Source organism: Onychomys torridus, chromosome 21 (assembly GCF_903995425.1).
Source record: "Onychomys torridus chromosome 21, mOncTor1.1, whole genome shotgun sequence".
Classification (NCBI taxonomy): Eukaryota; Metazoa; Chordata; class Mammalia; order Rodentia; family Cricetidae; genus Onychomys; species Onychomys torridus.
This window is the reverse complement of record NC_050463.1, coordinates 40,608,671-40,629,081: the sequence shown is the minus strand read 5'-3', so window position 1 is coordinate 40,629,081 and position 20,411 is coordinate 40,608,671. Positions and strand designations below refer to the sequence as shown.

General features: G+C 40.2%; 1 protein-coding gene across 8 annotated transcripts; it reads right to left on the bottom strand.

The window, feature by feature from the left end:
• Positions 1-478: 478 nt before the first annotated feature.
• On the bottom strand, positions 479-18,052 carry LOC118571642 (cytosolic 5'-nucleotidase 1B). 8 transcript variants are annotated; one of them, XM_036170825.1, is made up of 11 exons: positions 17,934-17,966; positions 16,289-16,378; positions 15,788-15,961; positions 15,003-15,140; positions 14,010-14,015; positions 13,270-13,785; positions 12,920-13,087; positions 11,399-11,528; positions 8,552-8,674; positions 7,974-8,158; positions 527-856 (listed from the first exon to the last, which is right to left on the bottom strand). In XM_036170825.1, exons 1-11 carry the CDS (start codon positions 17,964-17,966, stop codon positions 527-529), a joined length of 1,893 nt encoding a protein of 630 aa, XP_036026718.1. The 8 variants fall into 8 exon arrangements, with proteins under 8 accessions (XP_036026715.1, XP_036026717.1, XP_036026720.1 ...); XM_036170826.1 differs by having other exon boundaries at positions 13,318-13,785; XM_036170824.1 differs by lacking the exon at positions 14,010-14,015 and having other exon boundaries at positions 484-856; positions 17,934-18,050.
• Between the last annotated feature and the right edge of the window lie 2,359 nt (positions 18,053-20,411).

The window sequence follows — 20,411 nt, the reverse complement described above, 5'->3', positions numbered from 1 at the left end:
AGGGACATTTCTTATTTTGATTTTGTTACAAGGTTCGCCACGCCAAACTAAGAAAGGACGCAAGCCCTATTTCCAATAGTGTTCATTCTACCTTGCCTGTTTCGGGTGATAATTCATTCAGCCTGCTAGCGTTAAAAACATGAGCAATTTTTTTTTGAAATTAACTAACCTTCTTCTGAGATAACTTAAATATGCAAGTTCTAAACTTATCTTAAAGAGCCACCATATAGGTGCAATGAGATTCAATGTCCTTAGTTATAGAAAAGTAGCTTGACCGTAGCAATTTGACATTTCAAAATGTTTTACAACATCAATAAAGGAAGGAAGGAAGGTAGGAAGGAAGGAAGAAGGGAAGGAAGGAAGGAAGGAAGGAAGGAAGAAGAAAGGAAGGAAGAAAGGAAAAGAATAATACTAAAGAGACTAAGTTTTATGGTCCAGTCTTTGGAAATACCCAATTACTCTAGACATCCAAAACACATTCCATTTGTAATACCAGACTGTCACCGTTTATTTCTCCTCCCCATCCCTAGTTGCGTTTTTGAGCTATGCCATAAGGTACATGGGCTGTGATGGTGCCGAATTTCTGTGCTGATTCAATGTGGAACATCTGGTCATCAAAGAAGATGTGGGGCCGAATCTTCACCAAGATGGGACCTTTGGGGGCTCCAGCTAGGAAAAGAGCTTCATCTATCTCTAGACCCCAGCGGCGAAGGGTCTTCAGCACACGGGCGCCTGAACTTGCTGCGCTCCTGGCTGTAACCAAGTAGGTCCTGATGGGACAAAGTAACCGTTCATCTTTGGCATAGAATTTCTTCTGCAGTTTGCCTAAATCTTCCAGAAAGCTTTTAAGAGGACCCTGGAAAAAAGAACATATGTCTCAGCTGGGAATGGGTGAGAAAAAAGAAGTGATTACTGACAAAACAAGGTCTTATAAGACCTTACAAAGCACACAAAGTAACTGTCATACAGTGATTCTGAGCTGACAGCATGGTGCCAAACTCTCTGCATTTATGTGAAGGTTTTTTCCTGATACACAACCATCCCTTTTCATGCCTGGAATAAGTCTCGGATAACCACATCATTTATCATCCAAATGAAGCTATTTTATGTGTGAAAAAAATGTTCTACAAATAAGTAAGTCAGGACAATATTCATAACTATCCAAGCTACCTGGGTGAGATGTACTTCAGCTGATCAACAAAACCACATTCCCCCCCATTTTTGTTAGCTGCATTTTCTTTACCTTTGAAATTATTGTCACTTTCTTTAGTTAGGTATTTGTTTGGCCTGAGTTCAGCCCTGTCTTAAAGGCATATATCTTTATATCTTTATAGTTTCTACATTAGGACATAATGTTTGCTTCTTTTTCTATGTTACTCTAGTCTCTACCATTGTTTTATGTTTAAATCCATGAGTACACATATTTTATGTTTGTGGAAATAATCTCTGAGAATTTAGTATATTATCAACCATTCTGCTTGCTGTCCTCTCTTTACCTGAGTGAGGTTTTACCTGGATATAGATTCTGTGATTTATATTTTCTCTGCATAAGATGGAACTTGGATCACTGGGCTTGGTGGCAAGCACCCTTATACTCTAAGACATCTCACTGGCTCATTTTATAAACTTTGTGTGTGTGTGTGTGTGTGTGTGTGTGTGTGTGTGTGTGCGTGTGTGTGTCTTTATGGAGGTCAGAAGACAACTTGCCAGATTTGCTTTTTTCCCCCCCCACTATGTGGATCTGAGGCATTGAATTCAGGCTTGCAAACAAGCATCCTTACCAGATGTGTCATCTTGCTGGTTATATGCTGGTTACCTTTGGAATCTGTCTAAGATTTGGAAAGTTAAATGTCTCCTTTCCTCATAATACATACCTGGATATTTGGAACAACCATAACTGTTCTTCTGCATATCATGCAGCTAAACCAGAGGCTAGCCAACTAGGCTGGAGTCAAGGAGAAATGGGCAGTTTCCCGGGAAAGATGGTGTGCAAGAACTCAAATACCTCCAGAGAAATGAAGAGGGAAATACCAGACACTGTACAAGTAAGTGTGAACATTTCAGAACATTTAAGACATCGTTAAAGGACAACCCTGTGCTGTACTAACCAAGAAGTACTCTCTTGGATTTATCTGTTTGGACTTCACTCTGTGTTCATGAGAAACACCGCAGGCAGGGGAGAAGACAGAAAAAGACATATCAGTTGGAACAAGAGTTGGGGAGGAAGCCCTGCACTTGGGAAAAGAGTGAATCTTTATTGAGCCCTTTGGACCTGGAAGGAAGAGGGCTTAAGCTGATAGAAGGGCTTTAGGCAGGCACTCTTCAGGCATATGTAAAGATCCACTCTCACTGGAGAAACAAAAAGCTGTCTGCTCTTAGAGATGACATAAGAAGACATCTGAACCCAGACTACTAGCCATCTCCTGTCACTGGGATTCAGGAAAAGTAGCACCATCTTCAAATTACAGGGGCCCAAGGCAAGAAGAGAGGGAAAGAAGCACAGACAGGTGAGTTTGGAGATTTTTCTGCACAGACTTAGAGAGAAGGCCTGAAGGTTAGAGCTGAGAAAGACCCACGGGCAAACCGATCGACAGCCTTAGAACCCATGAGAAGAATTTGAAGTCCCTGAGAGTCTGAAGAAAGCCACAGCAGTAAAACAATAACTAAAACTGGTTCAACTCTTGATTGCCTTGGTCCAGTCTATCACAATAGTTAGTGGAAGAGGGGGAGTGCCAGTTAGCAGATTGATACAGCATTTAGCAAAGCCTACATATATAGCTAGTGCACTTGATCATTTTACATATATATATATATGCGTATATATGTGTATATATGTATATATATGTGTATATATATGTGTATATATATATGTGGGAACATAATAAAACAGGGAAATCTTCAAGGGGAATTTAAATAACTTAGACCTCATGATAACACAAATATTAAACATATAATAGAAAAATTGAGAAAAACTATTGTTAATCCCTTCAAAAGCCAAATGTCTACTTTAATGGTAGAAAACAAACATGAGTGCAATAGTAACTTTGGTAAAGAGGAATTGAATACAATGCTAGAATTAAAAATTACTGTATAGAAATGAAGCATGCCTTCAGTTGGTGACCAGCAGACTCTCTTTTTGTTTTGTTTTGTTTTAAGATTTACTTATTTATTTATTATGTATACAGAAGAGGGCACCAGATCTCATTACAGATGGTTGTGAGCTACCATGTGGTCACTGGGAACTCAGGACCTCTGGAAGAGAAGTCAGTGCTCTTAACCACTGAGCCATCTCTCCAGCCCCTGACCAGCAGACACTCTATGGCTAAGAAAAGAGGGATGAACTTGAGGATAAATAAAAATAGACTTAAATATAGAGATTAAAAAAGAGCAATACATTGAGATGCTATGAAACACACAAACACACACAGAGGGCTGGGAGGGAGAGGAAGAGGGGCACAATTGCACGCACGCACACACACACACACACATGCGTGCGCATGCATGCACACATACACTCACATATAGGGGGGTGGGTGGGAGAGGAAGAGGTACACAAATGCATGCCCAGACAGACAGAGAAAGAGAGAGACAGAGGCATATGCCACACAGACACACACACACATACATGCACGCCCATACATACACACACATAAGCTCATGCACGTGCACACTCATACACCCACATACGAGGGGGCGGGGAGTGGGAGAAGGAAGAGCAATACAACTGCTCCAACAACAAGAAGCAGAAAACCTTGATGAGTTAGTGGAAATAGACATAGTATATTCAGAGGATCATAGCAGATAAAAGACTCAAAACATTTGAGGTCACAACCTATGCAGTGGAAGTGTAAGAAAACCATGGATGGGGAGTTGCTAAAGAAAAATAAAGGAAACACATGGTTCTATAACCTGTGGACAAATACAATGTATTTTCATTTTATTTTGTTGAGACATGGTCTCTCTCTGTAGCCTGCCCATCTTGGAACTCACTATGTAGACCAGGCTGCCCTCAGAACTCACAGAGATCTCTGCCTCCTCATTTATGGGGTTAAGGGTGCATGCTGCCATGCTTGGCTATAGTGTAACTATAAAGTGAGGAAGAAACAGAATTTCCAGGAAAAGCAAACAGTATTTATTGCCACCATGTATGTTCTACTGACATGCTAAAAGAGAACCTGTAATTTTAAAAAAGAACATAAACATGAAAGATCATTTTTTGTCTTATTCTTAGGCTACGGGCCACAGGAAAATATTATACAATTCAGCTGGTTATGGCAAAGCCACTACCTGAAGGGATCAAGGAATTACTTCAGAGGAAGTCTAATTCCAAGGAGCTTTTGGTATTATTTAGCTTGCTATATATCAGCTGTCTTCCATTATGAAAATCATGTATACCTTCATAGTTTTCCCAATTGATTTTTCCCTAAGAAGTGCTAACAGTGTGGACTGATCACTCTCTGGATGTACACATTCATGGTATTTGGAGAACAGCCTCAGGAAAGGCTTCCTTCCTCCCAGCCCGTTCTCCCCTTTCAGCACTGGAATCAGCCACTTTCAAGGACTAACAGAAATAACAAGTCCAGACCACCACAAGCTACTCTCCTGATTCAAGGTAAATCACACAAGGAGACACTGCCTAGGTCAGGAGGACCTTAAGTAATAGCTTTACACAATTTAGCTCAGACCCGCCTTTCTTACAGCCTTACTAACTTTATAGACCCTTAACTTCTTACCTAACCATGTCTCAGCATGTAGACTGAGCACATAGACCCCCTTTTTCATATACTAACCGGTCATTAGCACTCAGTTGACCTCCTCTTTTACAACTCCCATTTTGGAGTGTAAAAGAAAGCCTGGTGGTCACTGTCTGAGGAAAATTCTTATGACCCCATAGAATTCAAGCCTGGTGACCTTGCTCGGCCAGAGGATTGCTATTGTTTGGGTTTATAACTGGATTCCTGGGAGACTTTGGAGAGAACTGAGAGGTATAAGGAGATGGAGAGGAAGAGAGGTGTGGAGAAATTAGAGTGGGGAACAGAGAGGGATAAGGAGGATTTTGACCAGGGTAAGAATGAGATGAAAAGGACCTAGATGAGGCAGAATTATGATGAGAGAATTAAGATAGAACTTAGAGGGAGCAGTAGATAAATGTAGAGAGAAATCAGGCAAGATGGGAGCTAGGCACGAGAGCAGAACTGAAGCTGTGTAAATAGGATGTTATCTCAGAAGAATTAAAGCAAGTGGACTAAGAGCTCGATGTGCTGAGATTCCATTTCCCTAAAATAGTCCCTGCCATTTGTAGTTCTCTCTCCTGAGCCCCTGGGATGAATAATATTAAGGCTGGTCCCTCTAATATTATACAAGATTCTTACTCACATTTTTTCTTTTTTTTTCCTCTCTCTTTTTTTATAACTCACTTCTAGTCATTGCCAAAGGCAAAAAAGAACATCAAGTTATTGTGAGTTAATAGTATAGAACATAAAGGAAAGATATGTCAACACAACACAGAATAAATTTGGAGGAGTTTGGGAGTGACCTGTGGCATGGTTCATATATTACAGACAAGGTAAATAGGATTGTGTGATCATATATCAACATTACTTGAAGTTGTGTGTTACAAGATTTATCATAAACACAGGGGAAAACCTTCAGTTAGTTCTAAGTAATATAAGTAAAGATGAATCTGAAACACAATGACTAAACTGGAGACAAAGATTAAAAGACTATATAGAGGAAAGTGGGAGACATTAGATTTTACTACAACAGGTATTATTGATCCCATTATACTTAAATGATTTCAAGCACACAGGACACATTCAGGTTACAAACAGAAAACATAACAAAGTACAACCCAAAATATGTTTTCTGGTTATGGTAGAGTAAGTAAGGCTTGTACATAGTAACAGATATATGGAAAAACCTCTTCAAATATTTGTCAGTTAGGTAACCTAGTTGTAAACAACCCACCCCACAGAGTGGATGTCACAAAGAAATTAAAACAATAATTTAAAAAATAATTTTCAGTTGTCTAAAAAGTAGCTCCAACACACACACACACACACACACACACACACACACACACACACACACATAAATCAAGATAAATATAAAGATATGGACTGGTTGAAGACAAAAGTACTGAAAAATATACAACAATACAGCATTATTCTAAAAATCAGGAATATTTGAATATCAGACTCAGGCCAGCATTGCATGAGAAAGAGGAGTTGGTGAATATGATCAAGAATATATACAATGATCCTCAATATGTGGGATTTAAAATATATTATACAACACTGATTAAAACTGCCAGGTGTGGTAGAATACACCTGTATTCCCAGAACCTGAGGAACTGAGACAGGAGGGCAATGAGCTAAAGGAAAGCCTTGGTTACATAGTTAGATCCTGTCTCAATCAATCAGTAAGCCCCCAGCTATATTAGGATGCGTCCACACTGTCTTCTTGTTGTGAATACATCAACCAAAAAGAATTAACCATCTAAAACCATGTGCAGGTACTAGAGTGGAGCTGGTAGTAAAGTGCTTGCCAGCAGGAGGACCCAAGTATGGAATTCTAGCACCCACATAAAAAGCCAGGTGTGGCAGTGGAGGATTGTTATTGCAGCCCTAGGGAGGCAGAGACAGGAGGATGCCCAGAGCTTGCTGTCCAGCTCTCGTTGTGAATTCAAAACACAAGAAGGAGAGTGATAGGGAAAGACTACTGACATCCATCTCTTGATTCTGTATGTTTACACACACACACACACACACACACACACACACACACACACACACTATACATATTAAAAAGCCTTTAAAAATGTTTAGACCTAGTTAGCTTGTCTAGAAAGGCTTATCAGACATTTGCTTAGTTTACGTGCATTTTATGAAATCATTATTTCTCAAGTGAGATATAAGTAAACTATAGACTACTTGCCTCATAAATATGAAGGCAGACAATTTCTCAGTTCTATAGCCTGGATCCAGGATTATATAAAAAGGATCACACTATATGGCCATATCAAGTGTACCCCCAGTGAAGAACTGCCTCAACAAGTTAAAATCCTTCAGTTACTTTACATGTCAATGACTTCCCAAGCCATTTGATTTTCTCAGTGAATGGCACAAGGGCATTAATCAAAATCCAACCTTCATTCTACAAGCCCTCAAAAGTGCATAGTGAGTAAGTAGCTCCTCAATTTGACAAAGGGTATCTGTAAAGGTCCTATAGACACATTACATAAGACTGTAAGATTGGAAATCCTTTGAAGGACAGGGATTGAGGCCAGGCAGTCCATGCTCACGGCTATTACTGAACATTAATTGAGCAGATTCAGTGTAAAAGGATCATCCATCAGTTCAGATTCCATTTGGATACCATTTTCATGCTTCCAATTTCCTTCTGTTCAGATGTCCATTTCAGATCTTGACCTTTAATACTTCAGGAAATAGATTTTTTTTAAAAAATCCAAACCCAAACTCAAACCCTCAAATACTCGTTTTGGGCTTGTAAGAGGTGTTGGAGGCTAATTATTTATTTGGATCCAAGATCTTAGTCTTGAAGCTCTTCTCAATTAAAAAGCATCTTTCTTGAATTTGGGGTCACAGATTGACAGCCCCAGAAAATGTTTACTGAACAGTATATTGGAAATCACCTTCCTGTTTTGAGGGCTGGAGATTTTGGAATGACTTCCTGGTAAGCTGTGCTATGTGTTATAAGGACTTGAGGGTTCACTCGTCAAGAACAGATTGCAGAAGTGTTTCCGAAAGGATAAATAAAAGAATGTCCAAATTGAAAACCCGTGTTGGCAGCAGTGCATGTTCCAAAGTAGGGAATTCACAAACGAAAGGGAGCAAAGTGCCAAGAGACTGGAGGGGACCACCTAAAATTAATTAAAATTACATCACAAAGAACAGTATCTATATTCACATGTTAGAAGACAAGCAGATGAGAATTGAGTTTGGTAAACTCACCTGAGCAAGAGGTTTATTCTCAAATAGTGTTTCGTGTTGGAAAAATTTGTCCAGCCCATGATCCTTGGCAATATGTTCAGACTCATCGGAGAAGAGGACAGCATCCCCATCAAAGGCCACACGGAGCTGCGTGTCACAATAAGCCATGTCTTTGGCTCCAGCAAACATGGTAGCAGAGGCAATGCCTGACATCATATGGAGAGATTAGTGATCTTCTGAAGTCTAAGGTTTTTAGTTTCTTCCAGTAAAAACTTCTCCCCCACAGTGATATTTCTTCTGTAGCTCTTGCCACATAATTCTGCTCTTGTCTACAACTACAAATCTCAGAACAGATATCTATGTACTAATTCTGTTTGTACAGAATGGAAGGTAAAAATTAGTTGTGGAATAATCACTGAAAATGTTCCTTCCCAGGAAGGTCAAATCCCTTATGGGACAGATATCAGGGGTGCCACATGTGTAAAAACACTAGCAAAAGACTCATTAAGATGGTAAGCCACCTAAAACTGTGTAAAACCCAAGGCACCTGACCATCAGTGTAAACCTTATGAGCTAGAAGAATAAACCCAGGCCATTACCTTCTTTTATTGCTTCTTGTACTTTTTCAGAATCCGCAGAAAGATACAAGTTGGTAAGATATGCCTTTAAATAGCCAATGGGGCTTTTCCCACCAGTTAGACAGAATCGGTCGATTAGCAGACCTATTGCCAAGTGAGAAAGGCAGGGTTATACTTCAGACTAAAGATACAGAACTGATCCCAATGACATTTACTGCAGAAATAAAAGCTTGTATTAGTAAATCTATTTGAGTTCATTTGCAAGTCTAACTGAATGTTATCTTCTTATAAACTACTGAAAATTAAAAATGACTTTCATAGCTCTCAGGTAATTCATACACTATGTTTGGTACACCATAGTCTATGGAACATACTCACACAGACCATGTCAATTTACTCAAAACTGCATGGCAGATATTATTCTCCTTATAGAAAAGGTTACTGGATTAAAATCCAGTCCACTGGTTCACAGGCATAGGGCAGACTTCAGCCCACATGTTTAACTCATATGTGCACTAGATATCTCTCTTTCCTTAAACTATAGCCTTTTCATTGCTCCCTCTATATTTCTTTAATGAAATACTAGTAATAAGTCACTCTAGGACTTAAACTATTTTCTCAGGATAATCGGAAAATTTTACTCCTTCTTTGATTACAGCTAATTAGCAGACTTGACATTAATAGTCTCTGGATTTTCTTTCCTTTTTTCAGGATTGGGGCTTATACCCAGAGCATCATATATGTGAGGCAAACACTGTACCAATGAACTATCACATCCATTTAATTTCTTGAAATTATTAAGTCAAATATAGCTAAGTTGCCCATATTGGTTTTAAGCTTGCTATGTTGCTGTGTAGCTCAGGTAGGTCTTGAACTCAAGGTAATCCTCTAGCCTTTTGATGTAGTCTTCTGAAAAGTTGGCATTCTAAGCCTATTACCCCAACATCCAATTAATATACTCTTATATACAAGTATAAGAAAAAATTGTCTGTTCAAAAGATTTTTGTAAAGCCAGCACCCACATTTGCAATGAATGAAAGGATAGATTGGTATAAGTTGTCTAGAAAGAGATTCCTTTTTTTTTTGAGCTGAGGATCGAACCCAGGGCCTTGTGCTTGCTAGGCAAGTGCTCTACCACTGAGCTAAATCCCCAACCCCGAAAGAGATTCCTTTATTGAAGATATTATTTTAAGAAAATAATACAAAGTTTTAGTAAACATTTATATAGAAAAGTCTGAATTTAGGATTATATTTGAAAGGAAATGTATTCATCAGCATGAGACTACCATCCATATTATAAAATTCTATGTGCTTTATTCAAAGTTGACTTTAAATGTATGATAAACTGGGTAACTATGCTATCTAAATAAAAGCAAAACCCGAGGTCTCATCAGCTATTTGAAGGACCAAAGACATAGGTCAGCACTGTGGGTAGAAGCATCTGCTTTGGTGTTAACAAAATATTACCAAATTTTCATTTGATCCAATGTTGGGCATGCGTGACTCAAAAGTAGATCTTATAAACCCTGAAATAACATCAACACAATGTTCTGGAAAATATGAATTAGTACTAGGACTTAAAAAAATGAATGTAAACATTGGCTTTTTTTTTTCCTCAAAGGAATCCCAGTTTACTGTGGAGCCAGGCATGTAAATTTTTACAAAGACCACAGTAGAGATAGACATGGGTTGTCCTCTGTACCCCAAAGAGGGAACTAACTAACTCTTCCAAGGTAAAAGCTGTAATTCCATGGAAATGGTAGTATGGTGTACTGACTGGTTTATCAACAGAATTCATATAAAAGAAACTGGAAACCTTGGAGTTTTTAACATGCTGAAGGACAGAAAAACCAGTATCACTTAATCAGTAAGACTTGGTATGATGATGCGCACCTATAATCCCAGTACTGGGAAACTGAGGTAAGATGATCTAGAGCTAGGCTGGGCTATATAGCAAGGACATATGTGAAAGCCAACAAAAAGCATAGAAATATTCTTCATTCACTCAATGAATATTATATGCCCTTCAGAGCCTTTGACACACACTTTCTCTTTTAAATTCACAACATTATGAAGGTTGCATTATTAAAATACATTTCAGATGCCAATTTTACAATTAGGATCATATAAAATAATAAAATACCACTCAATAACTTGTAATGTCTAATTTAAACCTAGGATCTCTACGTGTACAAGTTAAACCTGGTTTTTAGGTGACATCTCCACAACTGGATCCATTCCTAGAAAACTAGACAGTGGTGTCCCAAAGAGAATGTTAGGTAATTTCATAATAGAGAATCATGGGAAATATTACAAGAAAGTGACCCACCAATAGGAATATTTGGAAGACTAGCACCAATGAAATTTTTCCATGTAAAGTCATAAAGACAATTTTGCTGGTAAGAATATGGATTTGAATGTGGGAGAGAGAGGGCAGCCAGAAGCATCCAGTTTTAAGAGTTGGATGGCAAGGTGAAAACCTTTAAACCCTTAAACCCTTAACATGGATCTGTGGTGAGGAAGAAGTTTGATCCCGTAAAAAAAGTCTCTGGGCTGACGGCTCCTTGAAGTCAAGTTCAGAAGTGAAAAACATAAAGCAGAGAAATATATTGAGGACCTGGGATTAAGACTTTGAAATTCACACTTGACAAGTTAAGTCCAGAGCTTTGAGCCCAACGCTGTGCTGAAGTTAAAAATGAGCATGGCCTTTCTTGTTCTGACTTAGGCAAATAAACATTCCCCATGCAGAAGGGGTTGTCGGTATCAAAGACACTGCAGTGGTTTAAGCCACAGTTAGCAAAATAGCATGGCCTCTTTTTTTTTGCAGAGCTCTGAGCTGGTCTTCCACATGGTATTTATTTTACTTACCATAGTGATTGACGCTGTTTATAAGCCGTACTCCCACTTGGGCATGGTTATTAGTCATCAGTACTATATCAAATAAGTCTTGTTCTTCAGGATACAGATCACGGAGTCTAGAGTTGACATGCTGCAGTGCCTGCAGGTTACAAACATAGGTGTATGAAAAAGGGCAGGCAAGGTGGGTATTAGTCAGCAGGCAGAAAAAACACCTCGGCAGGGTCAGAATCAAGTTTCACAGAGTCCTGACTGAGTACTCCTTTAAGACATGGTTATGTTACCATTCCTGCATTTTATAACTCCTAAACATAGGCTTCAGTTAATACCCATCCCACAGATAAGTAATGTCCATGGGATGTTATTACAGCATTCTGTTTACTGTAATTATCTCATGGGTAGGTAGAGAAAAATATCAGGGTATCCCTTTTATGATTTGCTTTCTGGTTTGTCTATTTGTCTAAGTTTGTAAATTCTGATTTTATTGTGGGAAATTTTAGAATGGTTTGGGAATTTACATGTTACTTATATGCAGGAAACAGATGGAGGCAGATTGATAATCTCAGTGGTTTTGTTTTGTTTTTGTATGTGCTATGGAAGGGAGATCATAGGCTGTGATTTATTTATTTTAATTTTAACATTTAACTTATTTTTAAGTGTGTGTGTGTGTGTGTGTGTGTGTGTGTGTGTGTGTGTGTGTGCATGCACATGTGAGAATACAGGTGCCCACAGTGTAGAATGTGTCAGATTTCCTGGAGCTGTAGTTACAGATGGTTGTAACTCTCCTTATATGGAGATTGGGAACCAAAATCAGGTCCTCTTCAAGAACAGTGCCTGCTTCTAATACTGCACACCCTCCTTTCTAGCCCCTTAATCCAGATTTTAAATTTTTAAAACATATGTTTTTTATAGGCCTGTGGTTTCTCCCCATGCTTCTACATGTCCTGCGAGCACTGTTTGGCCCAAACCATAGAGGTGTCATTGGCTTTCCCATGGTTATATGATTGATTGTGCAATAATCCTATAACTTACAAAGGAGATTAGTTCTAAGTGCTACATGTTTTAGTACACATTCACGATCTGAAGTGTTAGGAGCATTTTGATTTTCTTGATATATTTGGGGTCAGACCAGCTAAATTAATTCTATCATTTTAATGAGGCATTTTATTTCCATTACTCAGGACCATTGTTTACTCCCTATTACTTCCTACTTCCACATGTATGGAGGAAACAGGCTTTTGTTAAAGGTCAGACAACTAGGGCTCCATTTAAGAAAAGCCAAGATCTGAAACCACGGATGCAGGCTGAAAAACAATCAACAACAACAACGAACAAACAAACAAACAAACAAACAACCACCCTTTCTCAATAATTCCAGAAGTCTTTGAGATTTGGTCAGCTGGAATGAGGCAAGAATTGTATAGGCGGTCCAGGGATTGTTGAGAAGACTGGAGAAACTCCCAAAGATCTCCCTGGGTCCTTCTCTTGCCATCCAGAGTCCCTGATGGGAATGCAAGGCAGTTCACACAGTACCTTGACAAACCGAAATGCTGGCCCTGGAGTCAGGATGACATTCTCGTTGGTGAGCTGATACTCCATGTACTTTTCTAGACCCTCTTCTTCGTAGATTTTCCTGTCGTCCACCATATTGAAGAGTGCCCGGGAAGACACAGCAATTGTGATGGCGTGCTTGGGTTTGGGCTGTGGAGAAGGTCAAGGGAAACAGAGTCAACACGCATACAGAAGGGAGTGGAGAGTGCAGCTGGGAAGGGAAAGAGGCCCAGAGGACCGAGTTGGAAAGGACTTCCCTAGGCCTTAAGTGGGAGGGAGTTGAGGGACAGGAAAAGGAAACCCAGGGCTGCCAGAAGCCTAGCCACTCTTACCGGCCTGGGTCGCGCACAGCTGGGGATCTTCTCGTACAGCATGCTCACAGATGTCCAGTAGGCCTCATCTATCTCATCTTCTTCTAACTGCTGTTGCCGCTGCTGCTGGATTTCAGACAGACATTCCTGGTCTGTTTCCATAGAGGTGCCATACTGCAGGCGACGTTGGACATAGGGCTTCCACTCAGTAGGAGAAGGGCGTGGATAGTCTCGAGCAGGCTTGGGTATCAGCTCTCTGGAGTCACAACTGTGCGCGTAGTCCCGCAACTGCAAGTCTCTAGGCTCTCTGGTGTCCCTAAGAGTCCAGGGCTCACTGCCCCCATACATCTTTGAAGTCCGCTTGGAGCTGGGCTCATGTTCCGGGGGTGTGGGAGGTTGGGAGTCAAGCTGGGTGTTAGGTCTGGTCTGTGGTGTCTGCTGTAAGGAGGGCTTCTCTGAAGATGGAGGTGGAGGCGAGGTTTCGTGCTGGCTGGGGGAGGCAGAGGAGGTTCGAGAGGTCGCGGAGCTGTTGGGGGCCTGCTGAAGAAAAGGAGGTTGAAGCCCAGGCCCATGAGGATTCACATCCCTATCTCCAACATGGCATCTCCTAGCTCTAGCCTATTCCTAGACCTTGAAAGAATCCTAGTGCATTCTAGCTCCTTTAACTAGCCCACCAAGCATCCATAAAGCAGCCAAGCAGACATTGGATCTTACCGTTTAAATAGACAGACTGCTCTGCTCTTATCCTCCAGTTTCCCTACCTGCACCTCACAAATGCATATCACGGGCACTCCTTGTAATACCTGCTATTTGGTTTTGTGTAAATAGGGTGAAGTCCTCTTATCCTTAAGTAGCATAAATCATAGACCTTGTCTCACTCAGTGACTCCAGCCAGCTTTATGAACAAACTGGGTAAGACACTGGTGCTAGAATGTTCTACTTATCCTGATCCTCTCTGGCTCTGTTCGCCCTGTGACTAGCATGTGACTGTTGGGAAGGATGGGGAGTCACGTGCTTTCAGTTTTGGTATGCTATCTGGTAACAGCAGAACTATGTAAGAAGGGGCAGTTCTACAGGAACAATATCTTTACTGACACAGCTTTGCAAGTTGTTATCAAAATTCATATATTACCTCAATTTATGTTTGTTTCACATGCGGGGAAGGATATTCTTGGTGAGATTATTGAACCAAATTCGAAAGAATATAGGTGTAAATAATATATATATATCAGCCCAGGGTATCTATTATTTTCTATGTATCTGAAAAGAATCTCGTAACTTTGCTTATTGTGGTAGGCCTAGTTAACGGCCTATAGCACACAATGTTACTTTATTTTTCTCATTTGTTGATTTAATTTTTTTTTTTTTTTGGGTCCCTCTCCTTTCTTGAGTACCATGTGTACTAAGTTGTATTTGTTCTGTGACTGAAGGACAGAGAACATACAGCTAGAGCTAAAGGCTGTGTTTAATACTGCTCTCTACTGCTTTGCAGTGTGAAAACTTGGGGCAGATGTCCCTGTGCTCTAGTTTTCCCGGTGGTAAATTTGTGTTTACCTGAGTGTTTCTGGAAGAGCTAAAGTAACTATAAACAAGTAACTTATCCAGAGCAGGGCCTGAGCACTTTGAAAAATAAGTCCCAGTAGATAGGTCATTATTTAGCGTCCACTCCACAGGGCCTGAGCACTTTGAAAAATAAGTCCCAATAGATAGGTCATTATTTATCATCCACTCCTCTCTTTCATCCCTAGCTCTACCTTGACAACAGTATTCCTGCTTCTGGGCTCATCCACTGATGGAGCCCCGGTAGATGGGCTCCGTGATGTTCGGGACCACTGATTTCGCACAATGTACCCTCGAGAGTCTGTATTAGGCACAGGTAATTCTTGGGATCCCTGTGTAAGAGAAGAGACCCAAATATTTAGTTCTTATATGCATGTGCCCACAGATTAAGCTCGGCAGGCTAAAATCAGCAGCAACAAATGGAAAGATGCAAACTCCCCTCCCCCCCCATTTCTATGATCTTTGATTTACTCTATGTCCTTCTAGGTCATTGTTGTACTGTTCTTACTTTGGACTTGATCCTAACCTCAGCATGAAGTAACAAAGTGGAGATTTCCCTAGAAGAGCATGAGCATCCAATAGTGAAAAACCCCTGTGGTAGCTCAGAGTTTGCCACCTTCTCCCATGGCAAGTCACAGTTGACCATATTTTCTCCCCCACCTCCATCCTCCCTTAGAGATCAAACTACTAATTAGTAAAGTTGTACTAATACTACTAATACTAAAGATCAAGCTACAAATAGGTAAATACATTACATCTTTGTGATTTTTACCATACTGTAAAGTAAGGGCACATGGCAACCAAGCCACAGCCGCAGCAGGGCTCCGTGGCAGCCACACACAAGTCCATACAACCTGCCAGCCTTTGTTTCACGGTGACACCTTGGAGAGGCAAGTGGGCTAGTTTCTGTCCCGTATCCTTCCCCTACCCAGGATGCCTCGGGCTCCCCTCCCAAGTTAGTCATGAGATCTCTGCTCACCCTGATCATGGTGATCTGCCGGCCCTGTTCCCACAACAGGCACATGTGAATATAAATGCGTATTGTACGACAGGGGCTAGTTCCCTCAGCTGCACAAAGGCAGCGTCTACAGGAATGGTGACACCGCATGGGGCAACATCTCAGCGAGTGATTCGGGTAGCCTGCACGCCTCATCTGAAAGATTGTGCAGAAAATGGGTCAATGCGATGGCCAGACTTCCCTTCCCTCCCTGATCTGAATGGACGGACCAGTCTCCTCCTGTTGGCTGAGTGGAGGAGACTGGGAGATTTCGACACTTCTCGTTCTGCATGAACAAGGGGGCTGTGGCCTGGAGGGAGGGTAAGGGCCAGCTTCTCCTGAGTGTGTCGCTAACCTCTTCACTGGACCTTAGCTACCCCACGGTATGGATCTGAATGGCTCGCGTGTGTCTTCCCGAGCTTCTCACCTGCTTTTCTCCAGTGTGTTTTCTGCTCTTTCAGCGTGCTATGGGGAGTAGCTCACCTGAGTGCTCAGTCGAGCTCCGTTTTTGTCAGGATCTTTTCTTTTGTCTGCATCTAGACTCTCTTTTGAGTACCTCATCCCAGGCTCATTCTTAATATGGAAACAAAGAATGTTTATTAATGTTGGTTTCCAAACCCTGGGTTTGGAAACAAAAAGGGTACATAAAGCCTAAACTTTATCTCTTTGCCAACATCAAAAATATATGTTGAACTTGAGACACAATTTCTTGCCCGTTCTAACAAGTATAAGAAAAGAACACATTTTATAAATAAAAAAATTACATGAGCATGTTGCTATATGACTCAGTCATTCCATAGACTCAGAATATGAGCAGTGTTTATCATTAAGAATGATAACATGAGAAATGTAAGGAGAGTCTTCCAGGGGTCAACAGCTCTTGGATTTAAGTATTAAGTTGCTTTGCATAATAGCTGTTTCTTCCCCTCTGATTTTCTTAAGACTGCTAATTATGGAACTTTTCATTTTCCATATAGAAACAGAAACTCATTAAACTGACCCTAACCAATATTAATTTGATTTTTACAAACAAGGACTTTAATCTTGTACGGATTTATTGGCAGAACATCTATTCTTAATGTCAAAGTTCTCTCAGCTTCCAGCTGAAAAAGGGGATTTCCTCTGAACAAACCCATAGGGAAAAATCAAGTTCAGAGAGGATGACCATTTCTTCCAAGGAAACATAATCAAATATTGATGTTTTCATTTTTAATTGGGAAATACTTATCAGGACACTATTTGTATTGTTTCACGCTAATTCAGATGCATACTGTGACTAATATGGTGTTAAATGTCTGTTTCTGGAGCTCCACACATAAGTTAGACCCAAGTTCTCCCAGGGACTTCTGTATTCATCCATTTATTCCCTGCCCAGGAGTCACCTTCCCCATGTTAGCTGAATGAGAATGTGACTATAAGGAATGGCTTAGCTGCATAATTATTGAACCGACTGAATTCTCTCCGCTAACTCCCATGCCTCTCTTCTGGTCTCAATAATATTCTGTAACTTCTAGCTCCCAAAGATATTTAAATCCAACTCTTCCTCATCTCTGTGCTAGGTCTCAGGTCCCCATTCTTGGCTTCTAAAGCCTTCCCATTTCCAAATTTGTTCCTGTAATTAGATGTAAGCCTAATTAGTTTAGCTCATTCCTGGGTCTACTCTGTATTTACTCAGGCAGACCAGGAGCCTCAGGATGGATCCCAGTGACCTACAGCTTCCATGCTCTCCACCTTCCTGTTACATTCCACTTAGGCTAAGTAGCTTTTCTCTTTGTCATTTCTGTGGAAACCATCTTTCTCTCCAGAGCTTAGGTCATCCCAGTCTGGGTCTAGAATTGAACATTCCTCTGTGTCTTTAATACAAATTTTGCTGAGCACTGAACTGTACTGTTTATGTCTCTGTCCTACGGAGTTGTTGGACTTAACTTCTTCATATTAACTATGAGCATATGCTCAGCAAATGCTGACTTACTAGGGTGACCCACACACTACCACTCCCCTCCCCACTACATGTCACCATGATCTAGACTTATTTGTTTTTTCAGAGCATTCCCAGAGAGAAAAGATGGACTAATGTTTACATGTCCTCGACTTCCTAGTAAGATTCTAGGGCACTTCACTCACTCACTTTCTTTTTCTGTTTCAAAGATGTTTGACTCATTTCTTCAACTGTTGGAATTCTTTTGTTGTTACGAAGGTTTTCATCTCCCCAGCCCCATTTCCTATCACTTTGCTGGTTCAGTCTAGCTCTGAATTTAGAATGTCAAATTTATGACATCATGTGTGATTCCGTGGTAACTAACTGATGCCACAAATATGTAATTATGCTTGTCTGTGCGTGTGTGTGCATGTGTGCGTGTGTGCGTGTGTGCGTGTGTGCGTTTGTGCTTGTGTGTGTGTGTGTGTGTGTGTCTGTATGTGTGTGTGTGTGTGAATAGAGCAATGGCCTTCTTTCCCATTTCAACATATCTACTTATAGCCATTCCCTTGAAACTCTAGGAGTTGATGTATAAACTGCTCAAATGTCCATTACATAGCAATATAAATTTTATAACTTAATTATTTATAAGCCCTTAAAAGTCTTATTCTGACACTCATCCTATTAATTTTACTCAGATCTTCCATCTTCTGGTACTGTTGCAATGAATGGCAAGTGCATTTGTGGGTTCAATTTTTTTTTCCTGCAGAACTGGAGATTTCTTGACAGCCGAGAATTTATTCTAGTTGTGAAGTGTGGTTCTGAGCATTGCTTTAGTGTGTGACATTGCTTTTATAATAGCAAAGACTCTTGAAGTTACTGTCAAAGCTCCCTTCTGTGGCTGGACAGAGTAGGATGTCACCTATGCTATCTTTGTCTATCTATCCTTATGTTAGCCCAAACCTTAGCCTTTGAAATAAATACTTTTCCCTATTGTGTAAACAGAGAGCACCATATCAAAGGCAGTCCTTAGACTCTGGTTTACAGAGATGAACAATATTCTATATTTTTCTATTCTGATTTTAATCTTCACACAAATGTAGGTAAGATTCATGTGTCCTGCCAACATGAGCTGTTGAAACCATCAAAGACAGAGACAGATTTCTGATCTTCATAGAAGCCACTGAATGTCAAGTTTGAATAGCAGATGTTTTCCAAATAATCTTTTAGTGAATAAAGCATTCAGGCCTCAGATCTGATTTTTTTTTTATACCACCACTCTCTACCATATCTTTTTGTGATTTCCAACAGATTGGTTACATTTCATGATCTTAATTTTTTTAATTACAAAATGGAGAAGATAACTAATCGGTTATTGTTGAGGCTGGTCAGGTGAATTGAGTGAGAAGTGCTTGCTGGTTACACATTAAGAAGACCTGTGTTTGGACCCTCAGCACTACTATAGGAAGTCATCTGTTTTGGGAGCACCTGGAACCATATAGCACCAAGCAGGGCAAAGACAGGTGCTTCCTCGAGGCTTGCTAGCCTCTCTAGATGAAATGTCCAGCTTCAGGTTCATTGAGAAACCCTGTTTCAAAACATAAGGAAAAGAAGCCATTGACAAAGATGTCCCAATGATGACCTTTGACCTCCACTTTCATCCTTATCAGTGAACACACACACATTTGTTGTAATTGTTGAGATATTGTAGAGTATGCAAAACATTTATAAGCGAGTAATAAGCATTAGCCATTAATTTTGCTCATAATTTTTGCTATAGTTCTATCACTGCACCTACATAGAAAAATTTAAATAATTTAGAAATGACTGATATCTAGTTGAAAGAACAGAATTTAAAGTATACTTGTTGTTGATCTAGATTTATGAAAGATCAAATGTCAGTCTTGTGGTCTTCCTATCCCCTACATGGTAGCCTTAGTGGTACAAGCACAGTGAATTAGCCAGTTGACATAGGACAGGCTGTGGGAAAACTCTAACCTGCTTTCTACAGAATACAGTAGGTGTTGTGGATATACCAGTGATAGAGCATTGGACTGCAGAATAAAGATGTTACAGAGAAGAGAGCTGAAATCAGTCTTATTTCTTATTGGACTTTCTAAACCACACCTACCATCTTTGTCTGATTTCTTCTATACTCCTCCAACTAACCTTGAAATTACGTATTTCCAATATCACACAGCATAGGAGAGAATAGGATTCTTATTTCCCAAGGCAGGGTTTCTCTGTGTAGCCCTGGCCATCCTGGAACTTGTTCTATAGACCAGGCTGGTCTTGAACTCAGAGAGCCACCTGCCTTTGACTCCTCAGTACTTGGATTAAAGGTGTGTACTACCACTGGCTGGCTAAGAGTAGGACTCTAATAAGTACTTAAAATTATTTTATGAATTGAGATCTAAATATATAGCTATGTTGTTTGGGTTCAAGCTCTGAAGGTGACATTAAACAGCCCTTTCATGCTTATTTTCAGTTTTCTTTATTTATTTTGCTTTATTCTTGTCTACTTCTTAACTTCGCTATTAAACATGGAAAAGCACACATATGTATAGGAGGTAAGTCATTTATTTGGCTAGGATTCTTCTCTCCAGGAGTTTGACCTTGCTCATAAAGGCAAATTGAAACATCATTATGACATTTTTGTGTGGCCTTCGAAGACCACCTCCGACGGGT

Excerpts from the sequence above, each read along its gene's own strand:
- LOC118571642 (XM_036170825.1), bottom strand. The coding sequence starts at position 17,966 with ATGAGTCAAACATCTTTGAAACAGAAAAAGAAA. Across the intron at positions 15,962-16,288 it reads GAGCTCGACTGAGCACTCAG|ATGAGGCGTGCAGGCTACCC; the intron begins GTGAGCTACTCC and ends ACAATCTTTCAG. Across the intron at positions 15,141-15,787 it reads GGCAGATCACCATGATCAGG|GGATCCCAAGAATTACCTGT; the intron begins GTGAGCAGAGAT and ends TCTCTTACACAG.